A 20,108-nucleotide genomic window follows, 5' to 3' on the forward strand; every position below is an offset into this window, starting at 1 on the left:
TGTGCGAGTGACGGGTGCTACCCCCAGAGCAGGGTATGCTTACCAATTGATTTTCAATGGTATCATCACTGGTGTTCAGTAATCCACCCATAAGTGAGTGAGTGAGTTGGGTTTAACGCCGCTTTTAACATTATTCCAGTTATATCACGGCGTGTCAGCTTATTGTTGGAGGAAAGCCCGAAGTGATGCAGGTCTTACACGTTTACCACTTCAGTGAAACCCACGAGCACGGGTATGGTCCTGACATACCTAGAAACATAATCGGGGCGAACCGGGATTCGAACCAACAATCATAGGTTTCTGGCGTGCCCAAGGGACGCAACTCTGCACAGCGAATCGCGGCGCCTTAGATGACTGGGCCACCCGTGCCCTTAATACACCCATAAAACTTTTCACCACAAAGCCCAGCATGTTTCAGACAGTCAAGTTTATTAAGTACTGAAATCCACGCCACACGTCATATCTTGGAAATCACCGCGACAAAACGTTCCTGGGACATAAATAAACCATGATATCTTCCATTATGGGGATTACAAGTTGAATAAATAGTAAAATAAAACACTGAACTAATTTATTCTCAACAAACTTTATTAATGAATATCTGTTATTTATATTAAATGTGTACGTCTTTCTAGTTTGCAATTCCCCCAGTGAAAAATCCAAGTTCAAAATATATGTCTCCACACTGAAATGAGATGTTGCTGAGCTTGACCGACATCGCGGTAACTGGTCACTACTGTCAAGTATCCCTGTCTGTCAAACTGCCCAAGTTGTCGTTGACAGTCACTGTACTGTATTGATCAGTTGCATGGCAACCCCGATCCATATGGTACTTTGTTCAACATGAACCTGTAGATTTACTGTTAATGAGCCCGTTGATACAACGTGATTGTCATATGAGTGAGTGAGTATATTTTTACGCCGCTTTTAGCAATATTCCAGCAATGCCACGGCCGTGGACACCTGAAATGGGCTTCACACATTGTACCCATGTCGGGAATCGAACCTTAGTATTCGGCGTGACGGGCGAACGCTTTAACCACTAGGCACAGCAAAAAAAATGCAGTTTCCGGTATCCGGATACCTTCCGGATACCACCGGACACTTACCCAAAACGCGTCCGGGTATCCGGCATGGACACCTCGCCGGAAATTATGTCACCTGGAATCCGGGTATCCGGCACGGGATACCTCACCGGATACCTCAATCTGGGTGTCCAAGGATCCTGCACCGGATACCTCATTCTGAGTTTCCAAAAACATGTCACAATTTGTGGGGTGCATTTTGTTCAATTAAGTGTGAAACACCTAAAAATATATTGGAAACTAACCATGAAATTGAACATTGCTGAAGGTATCCGGCAGGTATCCGGATGCAATTTTTCAAGATATCTTTCTCCTAGTAAATAATGTTAGCCTGGGCATAGTAGATAGCTGTAGTAATATTCTGTGTTATTTTAGTTGTAAATATCCCCTTAAAGTTGAGATCAATGGGCATGTACTTTTGGTGAAAACATTTTTCAAGGTCATATATCTATTTCATTTTAGATGTTCAGCGTATTAAATGAAAAGCATTCAGTCCTGGTATGATGGTATCCTTACATTACATCTTCATATTCCCAGTTTGTTTTAGCCTAGTGGTTGAAGCGTTCGATTCACCACATCGGTACATTGCTTGGTGTCACCCATCATGATATTGTTGGAATTTTGCTCATAAAGTGGCATAACACCATACTCACTCTGACAAAATAATGAAAGTCATTGGCTATGTGCTCACTTGGGCCTTTGTTCCTGGTGAGATTAAAAGATTATTTTGGAACTGTATCAGTACTTGTTACATCTTGACAGACGAGTTTCACTGAAGTTTGAAACAGAATATCATTAACCCAAATGGGTGCATAAAAATATCAATGTAATTTTTCTACTGACATGGAACTAAAAAACCCGTTCAGTGAGCTGTATTAATTGTAGGAAAACATTCAGGGCATTAGTATATTTGATATATGTTAGCACCTATGTTATGAATGATCAATATCATATTTCTTAAAGAAGTAAAACAAAAAATTTGTTCAGAGAAAAAAATCATATTTATTGATTTTATGACATGTCATTGGTTCAGTAACCAGAGGTGTTTGCAAGAACATTCAAAAACAGAAACAGATGCTTCAATGCCATTTTCTCAATAAACAAATTAGTCCAATCTTAGAAGAATTTCAAAGTAGAAGAATATCTAAAGTCAATTATGTTTGTGCAGTAAACCACAAAAGTCATTCAGATTTGTATAGTCAGCATCAGTGTACACCACATAAACATAGTCTCACTGCTGTGGTATTAATTCCTTTTGACTTGATTAATGTCATAATACAACAACCTACAGAATCACACTGATGTGGCATTATTCATTCAGAATCATCACTTTCTGAGGTGAACCTGCTAGTTGTTCTGGGGAGGATTATTCATCACCCTGAGAGTCCTTTGTATGACTTGTCTAATCTGGTGTCATTGTGAACTCCAGGTACCTGAAACAATTTATAACAACTTTAAAGCTTGTTTTTAAAAATATAAGAAACACACATATATTGACAAAGGGTAAAAAGTTGGTTTCTCAATGAGTAAGGTAATGACAATTTATCAAGCAACTGTTAACCAAACCATGTTAACCAATGTAAAAAAGCCATAGCAAACAGTAAATTTTACAGAAAATACAAAATTGTAATTGATCTTCTGAAAACAATTCCTGTAGTGCCAAAAGGCTCACCTGAATTTTTCTCAAATGTTTGCATTACATCAAAATATAAGGAAGGGTAAACAAGGCAATGCAAAATTGCATAAAATAGGTTCTTATACATAAAAACAGAACTACCGTATTTGACGTAATAAGCGCCTCGCTCTAATAAGCGCCCACGGGAATATTTGCTAATATATTGGCTAGTGAACAATCCCAATTATCACCCTTTCCAATTGATCAATGTATACGAGACTTATTTATTTGCGTATAATACACACTCGTGTGTGATATGCACCCTTAATTATGGGGAATTAAATTATGGAAAAATATATTTGTCCTACATAAACATTTCAGGCTGCCAGCATAAACCACGAAATTTTGAGAGCGCCCTGGGCACTTATTACGTCAAATACGGTATTCATAATTATCAAAACTTTCAATCACACAAGTCATGTAAGTGATCTCAAAATACTATATAATGAGTGAGCAAGTTAGTATAGTTTCACACAGCTTTTAGCAATATTCCAGCAATATATCTGTGGGGACACCAGAAATGGGCTTTTCACACAGTACTCATGTGGGGAACAGAACCCCGTGCTTCGGAGAATGCATTACCCACTAGGCTACCAAATACAAATATCATCTCAAATACAAAAGTAAGTAACATTAGGATTTCATACAACAGATATTTTCGCCAAATATCAAGTCACTATACAACTGATTGAATTACAGATTAGAGGAGCAAATAAATTTCAATGTAGCAGCTGAATCAGGCTTAATTTGAATCGTTCCTTGCTTTAGTTGCAATGGGAGCCACATTGAAAATAATTATCTCACTTATTATTGATATTTAATATCTACCATTAATTGGCAGGCCAAAATAGACACTGATACAAAAAATTAACTGAAAAGAACCACCTGAACAATGGACTAAAAACTATGTATATTACATTTAAGGGACCTTAATTCGGCTACTGGCAATAGTATGGGCGGATACAGAGGCGGGGGTGCACACACCCCTTTTTATTTCTGTATAAATTACCACCAAAGGCAATAAATAGATCTTAATTGTGCACCCGCCCTCCCCACCTTTTCAAAAAAGCTGTATCCGCCCATGATTAATCATGAGTAAAATCATTATCATATTTTTATCATTTATCCTATCTTTAATTAAGATTAACAATAACGGGAAAAACTGCCAAATATATTGGTCAAGTGTAATCATAATTTAAGTACATGTAGTTCTATTTGGTTTTGGAACTTTTCAAGGGTAATTGTAAATATATGTGTATTCCTATTTGAATACTCGTTTGATTGTTATAAAGTTACACAGTATTGCATCTATCGTCTGTTTCTAAATTTATGTTTGTTCATTAAACAGCTTAACATCTAAAGAGAATTATAGATGAAATTGAAAAAATTGTCTTCTCCAAAACTACATGCCCATAGATCTCAACTTTAAGGGGATATTTACAACTAAAATGACACAGAATATTACTACAGCTATCTGATATGCCCAGACTAACATTATGTACCAGAAATAAGGCATCTCGAAAAATTGCATCCGGATACCTGCCGGATACCTTCCGGATACCTTCAGCAATGTTCAATTTTTTTGGTTAGTTTCCAATATGAATTTAGGTGTTTCACACTTAATTGAACAAAATGCACCCCCAAATTGTGACATGTTTTTGGAAACTCAGAATGAGGTATCCGGTGCCGGATCCTTGGTATCCAGTGCCGGATCCTTGGACACACAGATTGAGGTATCCGGTGCCGGATACCCGGATTCCAGGTGGCATACTTTCAGGTGAGGTGTCCATGCCGGATACCATGGATCTGGTATCCGGCAAGGTATCTGCCACCGGATACCTGGACGCGTTTTGGGTAAGTGTCCGGAGGTATCCGGCAGGTATCCGGATACCGGAAACTGCATTTTATTTGCTGTGAGGCTACCCGACCGCCCCGATTATCACATGAGCCACCCAGAAGTAAGGTATAGATGCAGAGGATTCACTTGCGTTTGCTGACACGAAGCTGTTTTATATTTGTCACCTTTGACTTTCATGAATTCGCGGCATTCGACGCCAGCATGTGAAAGAAATGTGTCAGGTGTGGCGACACAGTGGTTCGCGTATATTCTACTTTATTGCGTGGGTTCTGAAATTTCATCATGTCTGATAAGCTGTTGTGACCATGTAGCTGTGCAGTTACTGTGCACAGGTGTCGGGAATTTGTTTGTGGCCTTTGGACGGAATGAGTGGTTCCTGATGGACTTTTGAAATACCCCTGCCAAACCCTAAAGGATTGACGGAGATGACGATACTGATGAAAATCGGTCACAATATACCCTTTTAAGATCGATTGTTTAAATGAGAAAATTACCGAACACGTCCCTAAGGGTTTTATAAACGTTATTATTTCTACGCAAACAGTGTCCTTTCGTTAAGTGTTGTCAAAAACTATTAAGATCGATTTTAGAAATGAGAAAATTAAGGGTTTTATAAACGTTATTATTTCTACGCAAACGGTATCCTTTCGTTAAGTGTTGACAAAAAAAAAAAATTAAGATCGATTGTTTAAATTATGGAAATAACCGAACACGTCCCTAAGGGTTTTATCAACGTTTTTGTTTCTACGCAAACGGTAACCTTTCATTAAGTGTTGTCAAAAACTTTAAAGATCGATTTTGTAAATGAGAAAATTGAGGGTTTTATAAACGTTATTTTTTCCACGCAAACGGTATCCCTTCGTTAGTGTTGTCAAACACTTTTAAGATCGATATGAGAAAATTACCGAACACGTCCCTAAGGGTTTTTATAAACGTCATTATTTCTACGCAAACGGTATCCTTTCGTTAAGTGTTGTTATCTCATTATCAGGCTGTCGGTGTATTCATACGCACGTATATTGTGTGAAAAAACTTAATGTAGAAGAGATATCAATTGCGAAAAGGATACCTCTTTGTATCGAATCAGAATTAAATATTCTTCAATGTCATGGTAGATGGTAGATATTTAGACAACTTTAAAAACTATTATTTTGACCATCGGCCAAACTCTTTAAAAGATATATAGTACATGTACATTTACTCTTTTTTGAGTAACTCTATTCGATTTCTGACATAGCGATTGTTATATGGCAGTGTAATTTAGTGTTACCCAGTGTTGTAATTGCATAACATGGTTTCAGTAGAAGTTCAATAAGTGTCTTAATAATAATTAGTTTTCAGGAATGTATTACTATCTAATGTAGGCAGTGGTGTGTACGCTATTATATTTAGATTCTTTTGGAGTCAAGTGAAATCTGAAATATTCAAGAACAGCCAGACAAATCTAGCATGGCATAGAACCTTCTAGAAGGGATTTAGACTATAGAGGGGGCCAATTGTGTGCCTTTCTCATCTCACATTACATCAAGACCAGCGGTTATGTGAAGATTATCATTTTAATCCTGGATATCTAGCTTTGGCCTATTTTGGAAGCTTGACCACTGTTGCTGCTAGGTGAATATTATTATCACTTTCTTTATTGCTTTTACAACTTCTGTTGTAGTTATATTGCCATTGAATGTTATACTGCCACTGTTGTGTTCTAATAACATTGCAGTAATTTCTATTGATTTGTAATCTGGTATTTTTTTATAATACAATTGGTCATTGTATACCGTTTCTTTGTTATTTGTTGGTTTCAGACTGAATCTTTGACTATAGATTTCTGGGTTAACATATTGTTTCAGTTTGGATTTCGACACGTAACACGGTCTACAGCAGTGTTGGCGTCATGCAAATACCGTAGTTGACGTCATACAGACAACGTTGTTGACGTCAAAATTCACCTTCCACAGGCAAGGGAGTTAACTGACTATAAAAGTCCCATTTCCACCCTTGCCGAACTAGGCCGGAATGTCTGAGTTATATTTTATCTGGACTAACGAGTCGAAGCACAGTCCAATCTAAAATCGCATAACAAATCGACATCTAGTTCGTAAAGAACATGGCGACTGCCGTGCAGTTGTTGGTCGATTGCAGGATTTGAAAAACTTATTTTCCAAATATTTTCATGTTTGTAATCAACGTGCTCAAATGATTTGATGCACTTCGCGATATAACACCCGCAAAAGTAGGGGTGGATTGCCATGGTCAATTTGTGGGAAATAGAAGAGACATAACTCGTAATAGACACTGGAGGCTGCGATCGAGCCACAAAATCCCAGCCAAGTTCGGCAGAGTGGAAACTGGCTTGTCTCTGTTATTCCCATTGGCTTCCTCATTACATTGTTATCTTTGTGCTAAAATACGAGTGAGTGAATGAGTTGGGTTTAACGCCGATTTTAACAATATTCCAGTTATATCGCGGCGTGTCAGCTTAATGTGGGAGGAAAGCCCGAAGTGATGCAGGTCTCAGACGTTTACCACTTGTGAATGATACACATCTACGCTGTACATACATATGCTCTCTGCCTCATAGCATTCATTCACCCGATGAAGGCGTAAGTATATAAGTTGTGTGCCTCTTAATAAAGAAGTTGACATCCATAAATTCTCTTCCTTGCGTTCAATATGGTTACTCACAGTTATCCATAAAACAATTCGTGTAGTGTGATTGTTTTATGCATGTCTATCTCTCTATCTGTCTGCTCGTATTTTAGCGGGGGGCACGGGTGGCCCAGTCGTCTAAGGCGCCGCGATTCGCTGTGCAGAGTTGCGTCCCTTGGGCACGCCAGAAACCTATGATTGTGGGTTCGAATCCCGGTTCGCCCCGATTATGTTCTAGGATTCTCACCGCCCAAACCGTGCTCGTGGGTTTCATCGAAGTGGTAAATGTCTGAGACCTGCATCACTTCGGGCTTTGCTCCCACATTAAGCTGACACGCAGCGATATAACTGTAATACTGTTGAAAGCGGCTTTAAACCCATCTCACTCAGGCACTCGATATGGATACTCAGTTACTCAGTGGGACTGCGACATTTGACTTACTGACTTAATCAGTATTCCTCTTAACGTCGTTTAGTGTTATTATCCACAATACTGCATCATACATTCCTGAAGAACTCAGCACAAAAACCGTAAAACCAATTTCAACTCAGCACAACTGGCAAGCCCTAATTCTGGAGGTCGAACACCCAGAGCAAACCTGGCCGCCCATCTGCGACATCAGCAAAAGTGATGTATTGCATCACATGGACAGGCGCATGAAGTGTCTCAGGATTCAGTCTCGGCATGATAACGTAAATTTCAAGTTCAAGTAACAACTTGATAATGAACAGTTCGTCTTAGAAACGTCTACAACGTAGACTCTTGAGTTTCTTTGTTTGTTTTTTTATTTATTGTTTTTTATTGGCGGTCCAAATAATCGAGTCTGGACCAGACAATCCAATGATCCACGCAGTTGGATGTTTGTTTGTTTGTTTATTGTTTAACGCCGCGCTCAGCAATATTCCAGCTATATGACGGCGGTCTGTAAATGATCGAGACAAGACAATCCAGTGATTGACAACATGAGCATCGATCCACGCCACTGGGATCGATGACATGCATCAACCAAGTCAGCGCGACTGACCACGTTAGTTGCCTCTTACGACAAGCATTGTCGCCTTTTACGGCAAGCATGGGTTCCTGAAGTTCTATTCTACCCTGGATCTTCACGGGTCCACGCAGTTGGAATACATGCTATCAACCAGCGTATCTGACTATCTGTTCCTTTTGGTCGCCTCTTAAGACAAGCATAGGTTGCTGGAGGCCTATATTCTCACCCGGAATCCCCACGTGTACAATTAGAAGAGTGAAACTACCACATGCTCAAACATAGTGAGCTCAGGTCCGTGACAAACAGTAGCTCCGACAACATAGCAATGTCCATTCGACCGGTGCGTAATCGATTCGGTACGTGCTCACTGTCATGTAGTTGGAATATTGCTGAGAGCGACGTTGACAGACAATCAAATGACACCTGTAACATAAGTTTGGAGACGTGTTTGTGTCTACGCACGAACAATGGCTGTGTTAAAAAAATATATGTTTTGACATAAAAACGTATATGCAGATATCATGCCATGCACAGTCCTAATTCAGGTGCAATACTGTCCATTTAAGTGACGTATATGTACGAAATAAGCTGAATACACATTCATTGTAATTTCTCTTTATTCAGATCGTCCTCTGCTGACATTTCAGACGCTATCAAATTTAATGCAGAAGAAATCTATTGATTATATACAGGTGTGTTTTGTACTTTATTTTCTTTAATGTGTTTCAAAGTTTTCGCACTGCTATATAAATTTATAACACACTCTTAAACTTAACACTTGACAATTAGAATTCGTCATGCTAAGAATAGCCGTACTCGTTGTGGTGCTGGGCCAGGCTTTGGCTATGCCCGAGGTAGGTGTATTGCGTCAAAATACATATTATATAATATTTCTGTTTTCACTTTGTGTACTTTGTAATTTCTATTACACAACAGACAAACAATGATGTTTTGGAATCAAATAGCATTTGTGTACAATGTTCACTGTTATTAACAGTTATCACTTTTGCTTGATTTTTAACAGCTTGGAAGCAGTGGACAAAGGCTGAGACGACAAACTGGTTCGTTAATTATACCCTTAATATATGAAAAATATTACTCCTTTTCGAAACTACAGCGTTTGTGATATAAAAACATACTAAATCCAATTAATTTCTTTTGAAGTGATCGCATTATATTGTCGGGCATTATAACTTCCTACATTTACAAGATGTTTTTAATTGGTGACATTTTGAAATAGGTTTCGCAGGAGTACTTCTGGGTGGCGTTAGGCAAAGAGCAAATTCTTACTGTTTTATGCAGATCGTGAGTGGCCGGTGCCATCGTCAAGGCAGGCATGCTTACCATTTTCTCGAACACCTGGTGTTGTCACTGATTTTCAGTGATCCATTCGTACGACGTTCACCATTTTGCCCTTTACACTAAATGGAATATGTTTCTATTGGGAATCGAAATGTTTTGTATTTTTCATTGTTGCTATATGTCTTTTTGGGTGGTGTAAAAAAATCAAGCATTCATAATGGTGTATTTCTACCAAGATTGCAAAGAGCGTCATACGACTCTTGCTCAAAGGATGTTTGATCAGTATTACAACGTCAAAGGCATTATTAGGAAAACTTTCAAAAGTATTTTGGTTCACATGTGGTGGACATTCCCATATCTGACGCACCAGTGACCAAAATGATGTCCGGTGCAATTGATATTTGTATGTGTACCATACATTTCCGTGTTTGTTCAGGTGAACACTTGACCATCTTCCCGAGGCAAGAGAGTTAACTGACTTTAAAAGTCCCGTTTCCACCCTTGCCGAACTAGGCTTGAATTCCTGGGCTCGATCGTAGCGCCACCAGTGGCTATTACGAGTATTGTCCTTTCTATGCCTCTCCTATTGACTAATCAGATTCAACCTCTCGTATCACTTGCATTTTCTTCAAACAAAACGGTGGCGCCCAGTCAAGACGATCTGATCGATAATCAAGATCTATATTGTGGTCAAACGAGTCTTACATCGCGAAGTGCATCAAATCACGTGAGCACTTTGATTAAAAACATGAAAAGATATAGAAAATATCTGTTGACAACGAGTTTGCGGTGCACATGCTTTGCAAATCCTGCAGTCGACCGAAATGTGCATGACACTTTACGAACCGGATTTCGATTTCGGTGCGCGATTTTGATTGGACTATGCATAGACTCGTTAGTCCAGCCAAAATGTAACTCCATAATACCAGCCTAGTTCGGCAAGGGTGGAAACTGGACTTTTATAGTCAATTAACTCACTTGCCTCGGGAAGATGACGCTTGACTTGACTTTGCATGTGTTTGTGATGGGTGAAACATGTGCGGCATGTTTGTGCAAAGGTGAAATCATGGTTAAAAAAGTACGATGCCGCAAAAACAGGAACGCATATGTTGAAGCCCAATTTGTTACTGCACACGTACCAAATTTCAGCAAATTTTCAGCAATAATGACTTGAGTAATGGCAATCAATAGCATTTTCAATATGGCTTTTCGAAATCGGAGTCGATTGTCTTGAACAATTTTTGGTGTCACCACTGATAGGAACAAGCATGTCAAGTTTCAGCTTTTCGGTCCAGAGGTTTCCAGAGGAAGATGTCTAAGACAAATGTAGCACCTTATTCGAAGCAAAATAGAAAAAGATATCGCTGTGAAACTCTAATTGTGTTGCAATCCTTATATATTCCCATTCTGATTATATCTGAAGCTCCCGAGTCAGGAGATTACTGTCAAAGGGCTAGGCAATGCGGGGAAACCTTCACGGCCACATTCAACGCCTCCTCTTCTTCAGATGCGCATGAACAATGTGGGTAAGTTGAAGGAAACTCGGAGACGTGTGACACTTCACAACCCCTATTAACACCCCAACCTTTGTTAGCACTATTCAGACAACATGACGGGATACATAAGTTTAGAATAATCGAGTCTAAACCAGACAGTCTAGTGATTGATATCATGAGCATTGTCCGGGAACACGTCGACACGGTATGAACCAAGTCGCTGCGTCTGTCCACCCTGTCAGTTTGGTTACCTGCGACCAGCATAGGTTCGGGACCAGTTCTAACTTACTTTTCTTACGGGGATCTTCAACATTCATTCCAGTTTATACACTCAAACCTTACAAATATATATTGTTCACTTCAGTATACAAGATACCCGGATGTCATAGGCATGCTTCAACAATTTTCAAGATACCTTAATACATTGATCTTCTGCATTAAGAGATCACTTTTATAGACAGGATACCTTCAAAATCGACCTCTATTCCCTGATCAGGTGGGGATGTGGGCTACATGTAATCGTGGCTTCTTTCTGTCATAAATTGACAACAACAAAACAACAACAAAAAACAAGAGAAATCAATGATACTTGTTAACCATGGGTTAGCTTCGATACAAAGGCGTCACTCTACATCCACGATATCTTGACATAGTGTGTTAGCTTCGACTTAAAGGGGTCACTGGAATATAACAACATGCCCTGATACCATGGTTATCCTAAAGGGTTACATAAATACAAAAATGTCGCTGGCAAACTTAAGTTTAACATGACGGATGTCCCTTGAATAATCGCGGGCGGTGTGTAGCCTAGTGGTTAAAGAGTTCGCTCGTCACACCTAAGACCCGGGTTCGATTCCTCACACATGGGTGCAATGTGTGAAACCCATATCCGGTGTGTCCCTCCGTGATATTGCTGGAATATAGCTGAAAGCGGCGTACGACTTTACTCACACATTGAAAAGTCACGCTGCACTCGGCGCTATTGCTAAAAGTCCAGCAGTCACGGTTCGAGAAGACAACGTTAACCAACTCATTTATGTGTCTTCACATTGCAGGTTCTTCAGTTCCTACATTGCATGTCTACAGACAGTTGTTGGTCAGTGTCCCACTGTCGTTCAGGTATACGTTGACCTTCTGTCTTATGGTCAAATGATGCTTTGCAGTCCTTATGGTACGTATACATGCGCTTCCGGTAGTGCTTTGTTTTTTACAAGGTTAAATGCATAAAATGATCTGTAGGTGAGTGAGTGAGTTGGGTTTAACGCCGCTTTTAACAGTATTCCAGTTATATCGCGGCGTGTCAGCTTAATGTTGGAGGAAAGCCCGAAGTGATGCAGGTCTCAGACGTTTACCACTTCGGTGAAACCCACGAGCACGTGTATGGTGCTGACAAACCTAGAAACATAATCGGGGCGAACCGGGATTCGAACCCACAATCATAGGTTTCTGCGTGCCCAAGGGACGCAACTCTGCACAGCGAAACGGGGCGCCTTAGACGACTGGGCCACCCGTGCCCCCTGTATTTGATATGAAGAAACCCCATGACGCCAAAACGATTAATAAAATGTTAATGGAAATCAAGGGAGAATAAACACGGGAATGGATTCTAAGGGTGGGTGTAGGTTTACCGAAGTGTGAGCCTCTGGAGTGGTAGAGGATGCTTGAGTTGCTTCATGGGTAACCGCCACCTCTTAGAGGATGGGTGAGTTGGGTTTTTCGTCTCTTGTAATAGTGTACATATCAACTGTTTCACCAGCCTGGGGTAGATGCACCGTTGCCTTCTCGTGTGCAGTGCCGTTCATGGACATGCAATCCGGAAACTATGGCAACGCTGGAAGCAATACTTGCAGGTAATTAACAGAAATACATAAATAAATAAATATGTGGAGATCAGCAATGTTTTTCTTAATGTTTAGGAGCTCAATTATTTTTTTCAACATTAAAATTATAAAAAAAAAGAATCGATCTGTAACCTTTGCAATGTCGTGCATGTTTTCTTCAGCGAGTTCCTCCTTCACTGTTGTCCTGTTTTGAATGCGACAGACAAGGCCAAGCCACTGAACTGGAGCAGGGAGAAGATACTTAGGATCATGGCATGGAAAAGAACTTCAGTTACTCAAGTTGAATGTGCCTCAGGCTTCGCATGTGGAAGACGTTGAGTTTCCTTTCTTGTCTCGAGGAGGGGTCTTAGACTCGCCATAGAGCAATGTGCTGAAGACGTAAGCTCTGTAGATAACACCTCCTTCAATACGGAATTGCCAAAATAAATGAAGATGGACAGCTTCTTGAGGTGTGCACACATCCCTGCCAAGACAACAAACTGATGGTTTGATCAGCTCCTGTAGTATGGCAATGTCCACTTGCAAGTCTTCGAGTCCGTTGTTGGTGACAGGGGTCTTGCGGTCTTACTTATCTCCCAGAGGTCAACTGACAATCCGGTCATCATGGTTCTAACAGTCCGGCCTCCCAACCTAAGACCTAGCTTCCTGAGTTTCTTTCCTCCTTCATAGTTGTCTTATGTGAAGCAGTTTACTGTCTGCGGGTCAGGTTTGTCAGAGCACAATGCATTGATCCATTCCACTACTGCAAGCAGCCCCTGATGCCATACTCTACGCCAATGAAGCTGGGCATATCACTGGTGGATTCCTGCAAGAGCTGCCTGAAGGGTTTTGAAGACAGCAGCATACTGCCTTAAGGATTAGATTTCCTTTAGCCTTTCCCATGCCCAGTAGCAATGTATTTTGACAAAGTCTCACTTGTCCGATGAAGCTCTTCGTGCCGAAGTAACTCGATCCGTGAAACTTGGCGAGTCCGAGTGACCCAGATCCCTTTTGATTGGCATGCCAAGTGTCATTTGCATACGGCCATCTATATTGTTTGTATGTGTTTCTCCCCTCAAGCCTCAACTAATCAGAGAGCGGGCGGACGAAATAAAATATATGACTTATCAAAAAATGTCTTTCAATAATTGTGTAAGTAATTTTATGACATTTTAAAAAAACACTTGATACTAGAATCAAGTCTATGAATTAATTTATGATGTAGATCGATTCGCTTTGCTTCGGAAACGAATTTTTAATAAACAACGGAACAAAGATAAAGTTGACCTGGTTTTATGACGTTGCAGTTGTAGATGTAGAAGTATTTCTTTTATTAGATCGGTGGGCAATTTTCCACTGCCGCAGCAAAATTGAGACACGAAGACATTATATTATTTCACGTCGGAATGGAGATAAAAATATTCAAATACGGACAGCCTCACAGACTTCGAAACGATGTTCAGATAAATATTTGTTCACATTAGTTCTGTCATGTGTGTGAAAATGGGTTTCATCATTACTTTCATCAAGCTTACATTCAGGTCGCTTGCTACTTTGGCAGTCGTGTTATGTCTCGAAGCTCAAAGCAACAATGTTTCTCTCAGATACATTTTTCTCTCCATTCACGACGAATATCTGGGCAGTTGAATTCAACAATGTAATACACACGGCCTCATTCACGGCGTCATCGCAAAGATTTCTTCCAAATACCCACCATGTGATCAGGGTTACGACCTTGGGATAAATTAATAAATCATTTTGCATTTTTAGAAAATATTATTTTTTTCGTGAATATTATAATTAAAAAATATCCCCTAGATGGTACTTTTTCATTGCACTGGGTATTTCTTTTATTACTTTCTAAAACTTTTTATTTTCGCATTTCTGACCACGCGATCTCCTAGCAACCACGCCCCATGAGCGCATCCAGTTGCTGCTTACAACTGTGAAGATCTTTGCAATTTCGCTTGTCTTCAATATGAGCAACAGAAGATTTTCATGTGAAGCCTACTTTGACGAAGAATTGTTCGAGATAATCAGGGAGCCTTATGTCATTTCGATTATGACATTGGTGACTTTATCGTGGAGAAAGTTCCAATTCAAGTTGACATCATTCCGATTCACAACTCGAATCGACAAGATGGCGCCTCTCTTCCCGCCCTTGCAAGGGCAACAGAAACTTTGATAAATTCAGTGACGATTCTTGGGATTAGTGAATCAGTGTCACAGCTAGATTTCATTGTGGAACCAGATGAAGCCGAATATGTATGTTCGCCCTTCTTTTGTCAACCATGCGCGACACGGCACAGGCAATCGCAGTTAAGGAATGGTGCGGCCACCATGTTGCAGAAATTCGTCGATTCGAGCACATTGCTTCTGGTCGAAGTGTTTGGAGAGATTGTAGATACTTGGACTTGAAGAAACGGAATTAAACGTTGCAGCAGATCAGAGACCATATAATATTATATGGTCTCTGAGCAGATGAAGGATTGGTGTGGACAAAACGGGAAAGGGATCCCAGATTGTATTTTAAAACTTGTGCGCTAAGTGTATCCAAATACCCCGAACAAAAATACATGGGACAAGTGTGGATCTAATGATCAAACTCAGTTTTGTGTGTGAAAATTCTGTGAAAGTGAAGGAAGTTCATAATTAAAGTTGTCTTGGAATATGTGTATTGGAGTTTTCGTTTATCGTAAGTACAATATTATCTGGATACGCCTTCTGTAGGTCAAATCATGAAATATATTTCGTTACTCATTTACCAGTTGCTTATGTGCATTGTTATTTTGATACACGTGACATATTCATCTATTGTAGTCAAGCTGAGGAATATTGGCGTAACTTCTGGTGCTTCAAGTTAGGCCCCTTCCTAAACATTAGTTGAAAAATCTGTAATAATTTACGTTTTATGAATATAAACTGATTATTGTGTGGCATAAATCTAACTGTTGAATGCAAATGACCAAAACTAAACAAGTATCTGTAATTTTCGGATAGAACTGAAAGAATCGCGTCGTCAATTTCGTATTTAAGTATCGTTACTGTTACATTAACCGAAACTGATGTTCTGCCGTAAAAATATACAACACAATACACTTTGACCACAAATGCATTAAATGTGTCACATGACCATGTGCTTTGCTATTTATAGCGCTAACGTAATTAAGCTCCGCCCACTGTGATTGATGCAGACGCCAAACACGATCGATTCGATTTTTTATGATAAAACTACAGAAAATTTATTTACTTATATCTTGATATGGAGCCATTTTTTGTATCCATGGTTTGTTATTCAAGTTGATACGAAGTTTGACGGTCAATGGTGATCTGGTTCCCGTATGGTTTTCAAAAAACCTCTCCCGACACTCGGTTGTGTTTACATTGTCAGTCATTGTTCGAAACTGAAACACCGCCACCTTGCGGGCTATTTATAGTCAGGGTGGGGCTTTAAGGATTAGATTTCCTCTAGCCTTTCCCATGGATGGGAACAGCCGCAAGGCAGTGAGGATTTGGAATGAGAGCTTTCCTTCTGCTAGAAGAGCCGCAACCAGCCAAGGCTGAAGACACACCTTTGCCCAAAGCATCTGGTTTTGAGGGGCCAGATTGACTCTTGTCCCCAATGCCACACCAGCTTTAACAGTCTTTGTCAGGTCACCGAATTTAAAAATCGAAGTTGCAAATTAAGATTTGCCTGCTCAATATTCAAATACATACTTTTTGCAAGAAAAGGATACATTTGTCCCTACAACGCGAGGCATATGTAACTTTTTAAAGCAAAAAACTGGGGCTTGATTGTTTTTTAATGTTGTATGACGTTGTTTGAAATCTTGGTTGAAAAAGTATGCACGATTGTACCTCAAAAGTTGTGAAATATAGACACCAAAGGCTGGAGCCACTTGAATATTGCTGGACCTAAGGCGAAAGTCATTCCTCTTGTCAGATTTTCTTTTTATATTCTTAATCTTTATGCATATCTAAATCTAAGGGCACTCTCACTGGTCTCCTTTGTTTTTAGTTCTGATGGGTAAATCAGTTGAAAGAAATTGGCTATTTGAAGATTCCATATCATTGATATACCCGAAGCTTAAGCTTAACTTCTTGTCCAAATGACCTTGTTTTTATTTTGCCAATCCGAACAGAAATCCCGATTCATATGCAAAAAGAAACATCAGAAAGAATGGGAGCACAATTAGTGCCCATGGGGATACCTACCACTTGCCTAAATGTCTTACCCCCAGATTTGAAATAGATGTTGTCCGTGAGGAAATGCAAAATTTCACATATTTCTCATTAAACTTCAGATGGGATTACTTTCAGTCTTGACAAATAGTCCTGAACCTCTGAAAATGGATATGTTACTATGTCTATGACCACCACGTTTAGTAACAAATGCCCCATGGATCAAGTAATTAAGTTTCTCCTTTTATGTGGGATATTGGTGTACAATGTTGAAAAACGAATGTTTGGACAGTATTGAACAGTATTGGCTCTTTTCTGAGATTGCAAAAATTCCAGCGGAGTCCTTGCAGATAATTAGAATCACATGGTATTAATTCCACTTGTCTCAAATACTGTGAATATAAAGAAAGTCCTTCTATGATAGAATTACCGATTATGGTTAATCTTTGAGACAAGAAATGCCCACTTTACGTTTGATCTATCCATCCTGACCTGTTGCCTTTCTCTGACATTAATTCCACTTTCCAAAACTCCTTTTTCAAACAGCTCCAATGTCCACAAAATGTCAGCCTTCAGTAGGTCATGTTCCCAACTCTAGCAGTGAATTGGTCTACATGCCGCTTGATTCATTTTAGCGGGTGGTTGGGGTGGGGTGCCCAGCAAGGGAGATAACAACCCGAAACATATTTTAACGTAAATCTAAGTATTTTTTACACTTCTTCACCTAGCTATAATTGTTAGACGACCATCCTCCCAATTCTATTTTGCTTAAAACTGTGCCAAACATAGTCTTCACCTTGTTCCTACAAACAGCCAAGCTTTTGCATAATTTACTATAGGACTCTCAGTTCTACCGTTCGCATGATATCAGAACGATTCGGCATACGGAAACAACAAATCAACACGAGGGATAACTCTACCGCTACTGGCTATTAATAGACCGTAAAGCGAATATGATTTCTTCGAAGTAGATACGTTGCTATTTTTTTTTGTTTCCAAAATTGAAGACGCAATTTTCTTTGAGATTTATTTTGGAATTTGAGTGAATATTTATAACTCCTGTCTTATGAATTCTTTTTGACCATTTTGAAGGACTTTTTAAGAATCGAGATTTATGGCCTTTCCAAGACAGACCCCAAAGTCAAGGCCTTTTAAAGCATGTGCGATCACTGCAATGCTTTCAGTGCTTAATGCAACGTTTCTCTCTCCAGCAATGCGCAGACCTACAAGAACTGCCTGGCGACATATCAGAGTTCCTGTCCATGGATAGATCAACTTTACATCATGGGCGACGCCGAATACAGACTTGGTCTAGCGTGCGGAGACACCAGTGAGTCATCTTCATAAGACTTCTTAAAATCATTCTGTCCCGTGTGGATTCAGTCAACTTATTTCCGTATTTTAAGGCATCATGTTACCTGTCGATTCTCAAATTTAAACAAAAATGTTAACCCAGAAATCTGCACGGAAAGAATTTAGTGTGAAATCAACAATATGATTTTCAAGTAACAAGTGTATTACAAACGTAACTAGGTTTACACATAAATACAAATTACTGCACATCAATTGCAATGACAGTATGCAATAGAGAGGTGGTACTCTGTTAGTGGCAGTATCAACTACAAAACATGATGGTAGTGGTGATCAAAAAGTTCAGTGATAATGATATTCATCTATCCGCAACAGTGGTCATGATCAAGCTTTCGAGATAAGCCGAGGCTGGGAATGATAAGTGATCTTCACACGAAAGCTAGTCTTGATGTAATGTGAGATGGAATGTAAGATGAGCGCCCGCTCCACTTATATAGTCTATCTCGCTTCCAGCACTTTCCACACAGTGCTTGCAAGTCCAGTGTCACCAGAACACCACATAATATTCCACATTAATTCACCTTCAGTGGTCCATTCACATAGCTTTTACCTCTATTTACATTTTACGCCCAAGGGAATCTTTTACGGTGCATAATCGAGACTGGTTATTGTCTGGTGTTGCGTTTTATATTTTGACATATGAATAACATGCGCATGAAGATGTCCTTTTGACCTTACTAAGGTGCTTCAGAATCCGCATGTGTGCTCTAGGATTGAGAGAATGAAATTCGGTGGCTCTGGTTTGTGTCAGACACTATTGCTATATATAAAATGTCTTCTAAATATATCCTCAGGCAAAATAAACAAGTGGCAATCAATCATGGAATTCATCTATTCAACGTACACGTCAAAATACGTTCCCGACGTTGACGAATCCGTTTCCGCGATTCAGGACAGCAACTAGCTCGTGGAGGAATGATGGTTTCAACTAGAATGAACGAGTTTTCGCTGAAATAACAGACAACCTCTGCACAAACTCATTTGAATAAACTTTGTCCGCATGATTTTATTTGTTTATTGTTCAACGCCTCCCCTGGCAATATTCCATCTACATTGTGTATGACACCTGTGTATCGTTGGGTGTGAGTGAGTGAGTGAGTGAATATGGTTTTACGCCGCTTTTAGCAATTGGTCCAGCAATATCACGGCGGGGGATACCAGAAATGGGCTTCACACATTTTACCCATGTCGGGAATTGAACCCGGGTCTTCGGCGTGACGAGCGAACGCTTTAACCACTGGGCTACCCGACCGCCCCCGTTGGGTATGATGACACACAATACAAGATAATAACCTAGAGTGATCGCCCGATCCATCAGGTCGTCTCTTAAAACGAATTCTAACCCGGAATTCACAAGGGTATTGTCGAAACAAATTAGGATCATCCGAAGCATGTGCTGAGCTAATTCATTTGTAAGACATGTGTCCCCAACCAGTGCCACAGTGTCAGCAAAGGGCCCGCAATTAGCTGTGCAGAGTTGCGTCCCTGGGAAGTGTCAGAAACCTGTCATAGTCACACTATGGCTTAACTAATGCCGACGTGACTTTAAATTTCAACCCACTCATTCACTCGTGGGTTCGAATCCCATATTTGTCCTGGTGATGTTTCTCGTTTTGTCACGGCTAATGACTGCATCACTTCCGGTTTTCCTTCTACCAGCCGTGATCTAACTGAAACACTG

The 20,108-nt window shown here is 39.9% G+C and overlaps 1 protein-coding gene across 1 annotated transcript; it reads left to right on the plus strand.

Moving 5' to 3' along the window:
• The first annotated feature begins 9,028 nt into the window (after nt 1-9,028).
• On the plus strand, nt 9,029-19,419 carry LOC139458996 (uncharacterized). The gene is made up of 7 exons (XM_071240436.1): nt 9,029-9,110; nt 9,281-9,317; nt 10,982-11,084; nt 12,110-12,225; nt 12,811-12,904; nt 18,268-18,386; nt 19,222-19,419. The coding sequence occupies exons 1-7, from the start codon at nt 9,054-9,056 to the stop codon at nt 19,329-19,331; spliced, it is 636 nt and encodes a 211-aa protein (XP_071096537.1). The 5' UTR covers nt 9,029-9,053; the 3' UTR covers nt 19,332-19,419.
• Nucleotides 19,420-20,108: the final 689 nt, after the last annotated feature.

The sequence above is a fragment of the Haliotis cracherodii genome, unplaced genomic scaffold (assembly GCF_022045235.1).
Source record: "Haliotis cracherodii isolate W230 unplaced genomic scaffold, xgHalCrac1.p SCAF_13, whole genome shotgun sequence".
Classification (NCBI taxonomy): domain Eukaryota; kingdom Metazoa; phylum Mollusca; class Gastropoda; order Lepetellida; family Haliotidae; genus Haliotis; species Haliotis cracherodii.

Coding starts and splice junctions, on each gene's coding strand:
- LOC139458996 (XM_071240436.1), top strand. CDS start 9,054: ATGCTAAGAATAGCCGTACTCGTTGTGGTGCTGGGCCAGGCTTTGGCT. Junction 9,318..10,981: donor AAGGCTGAGACGACAAACTG/GTTCGTTAATTA, acceptor TTATATCTGAAG/CTCCCGAGTCAGGAGATTAC. Junction 12,226..12,810: donor GATGCTTTGCAGTCCTTATG/GTACGTATACAT, acceptor CTGTTTCACCAG/CCTGGGGTAGATGCACCGTT.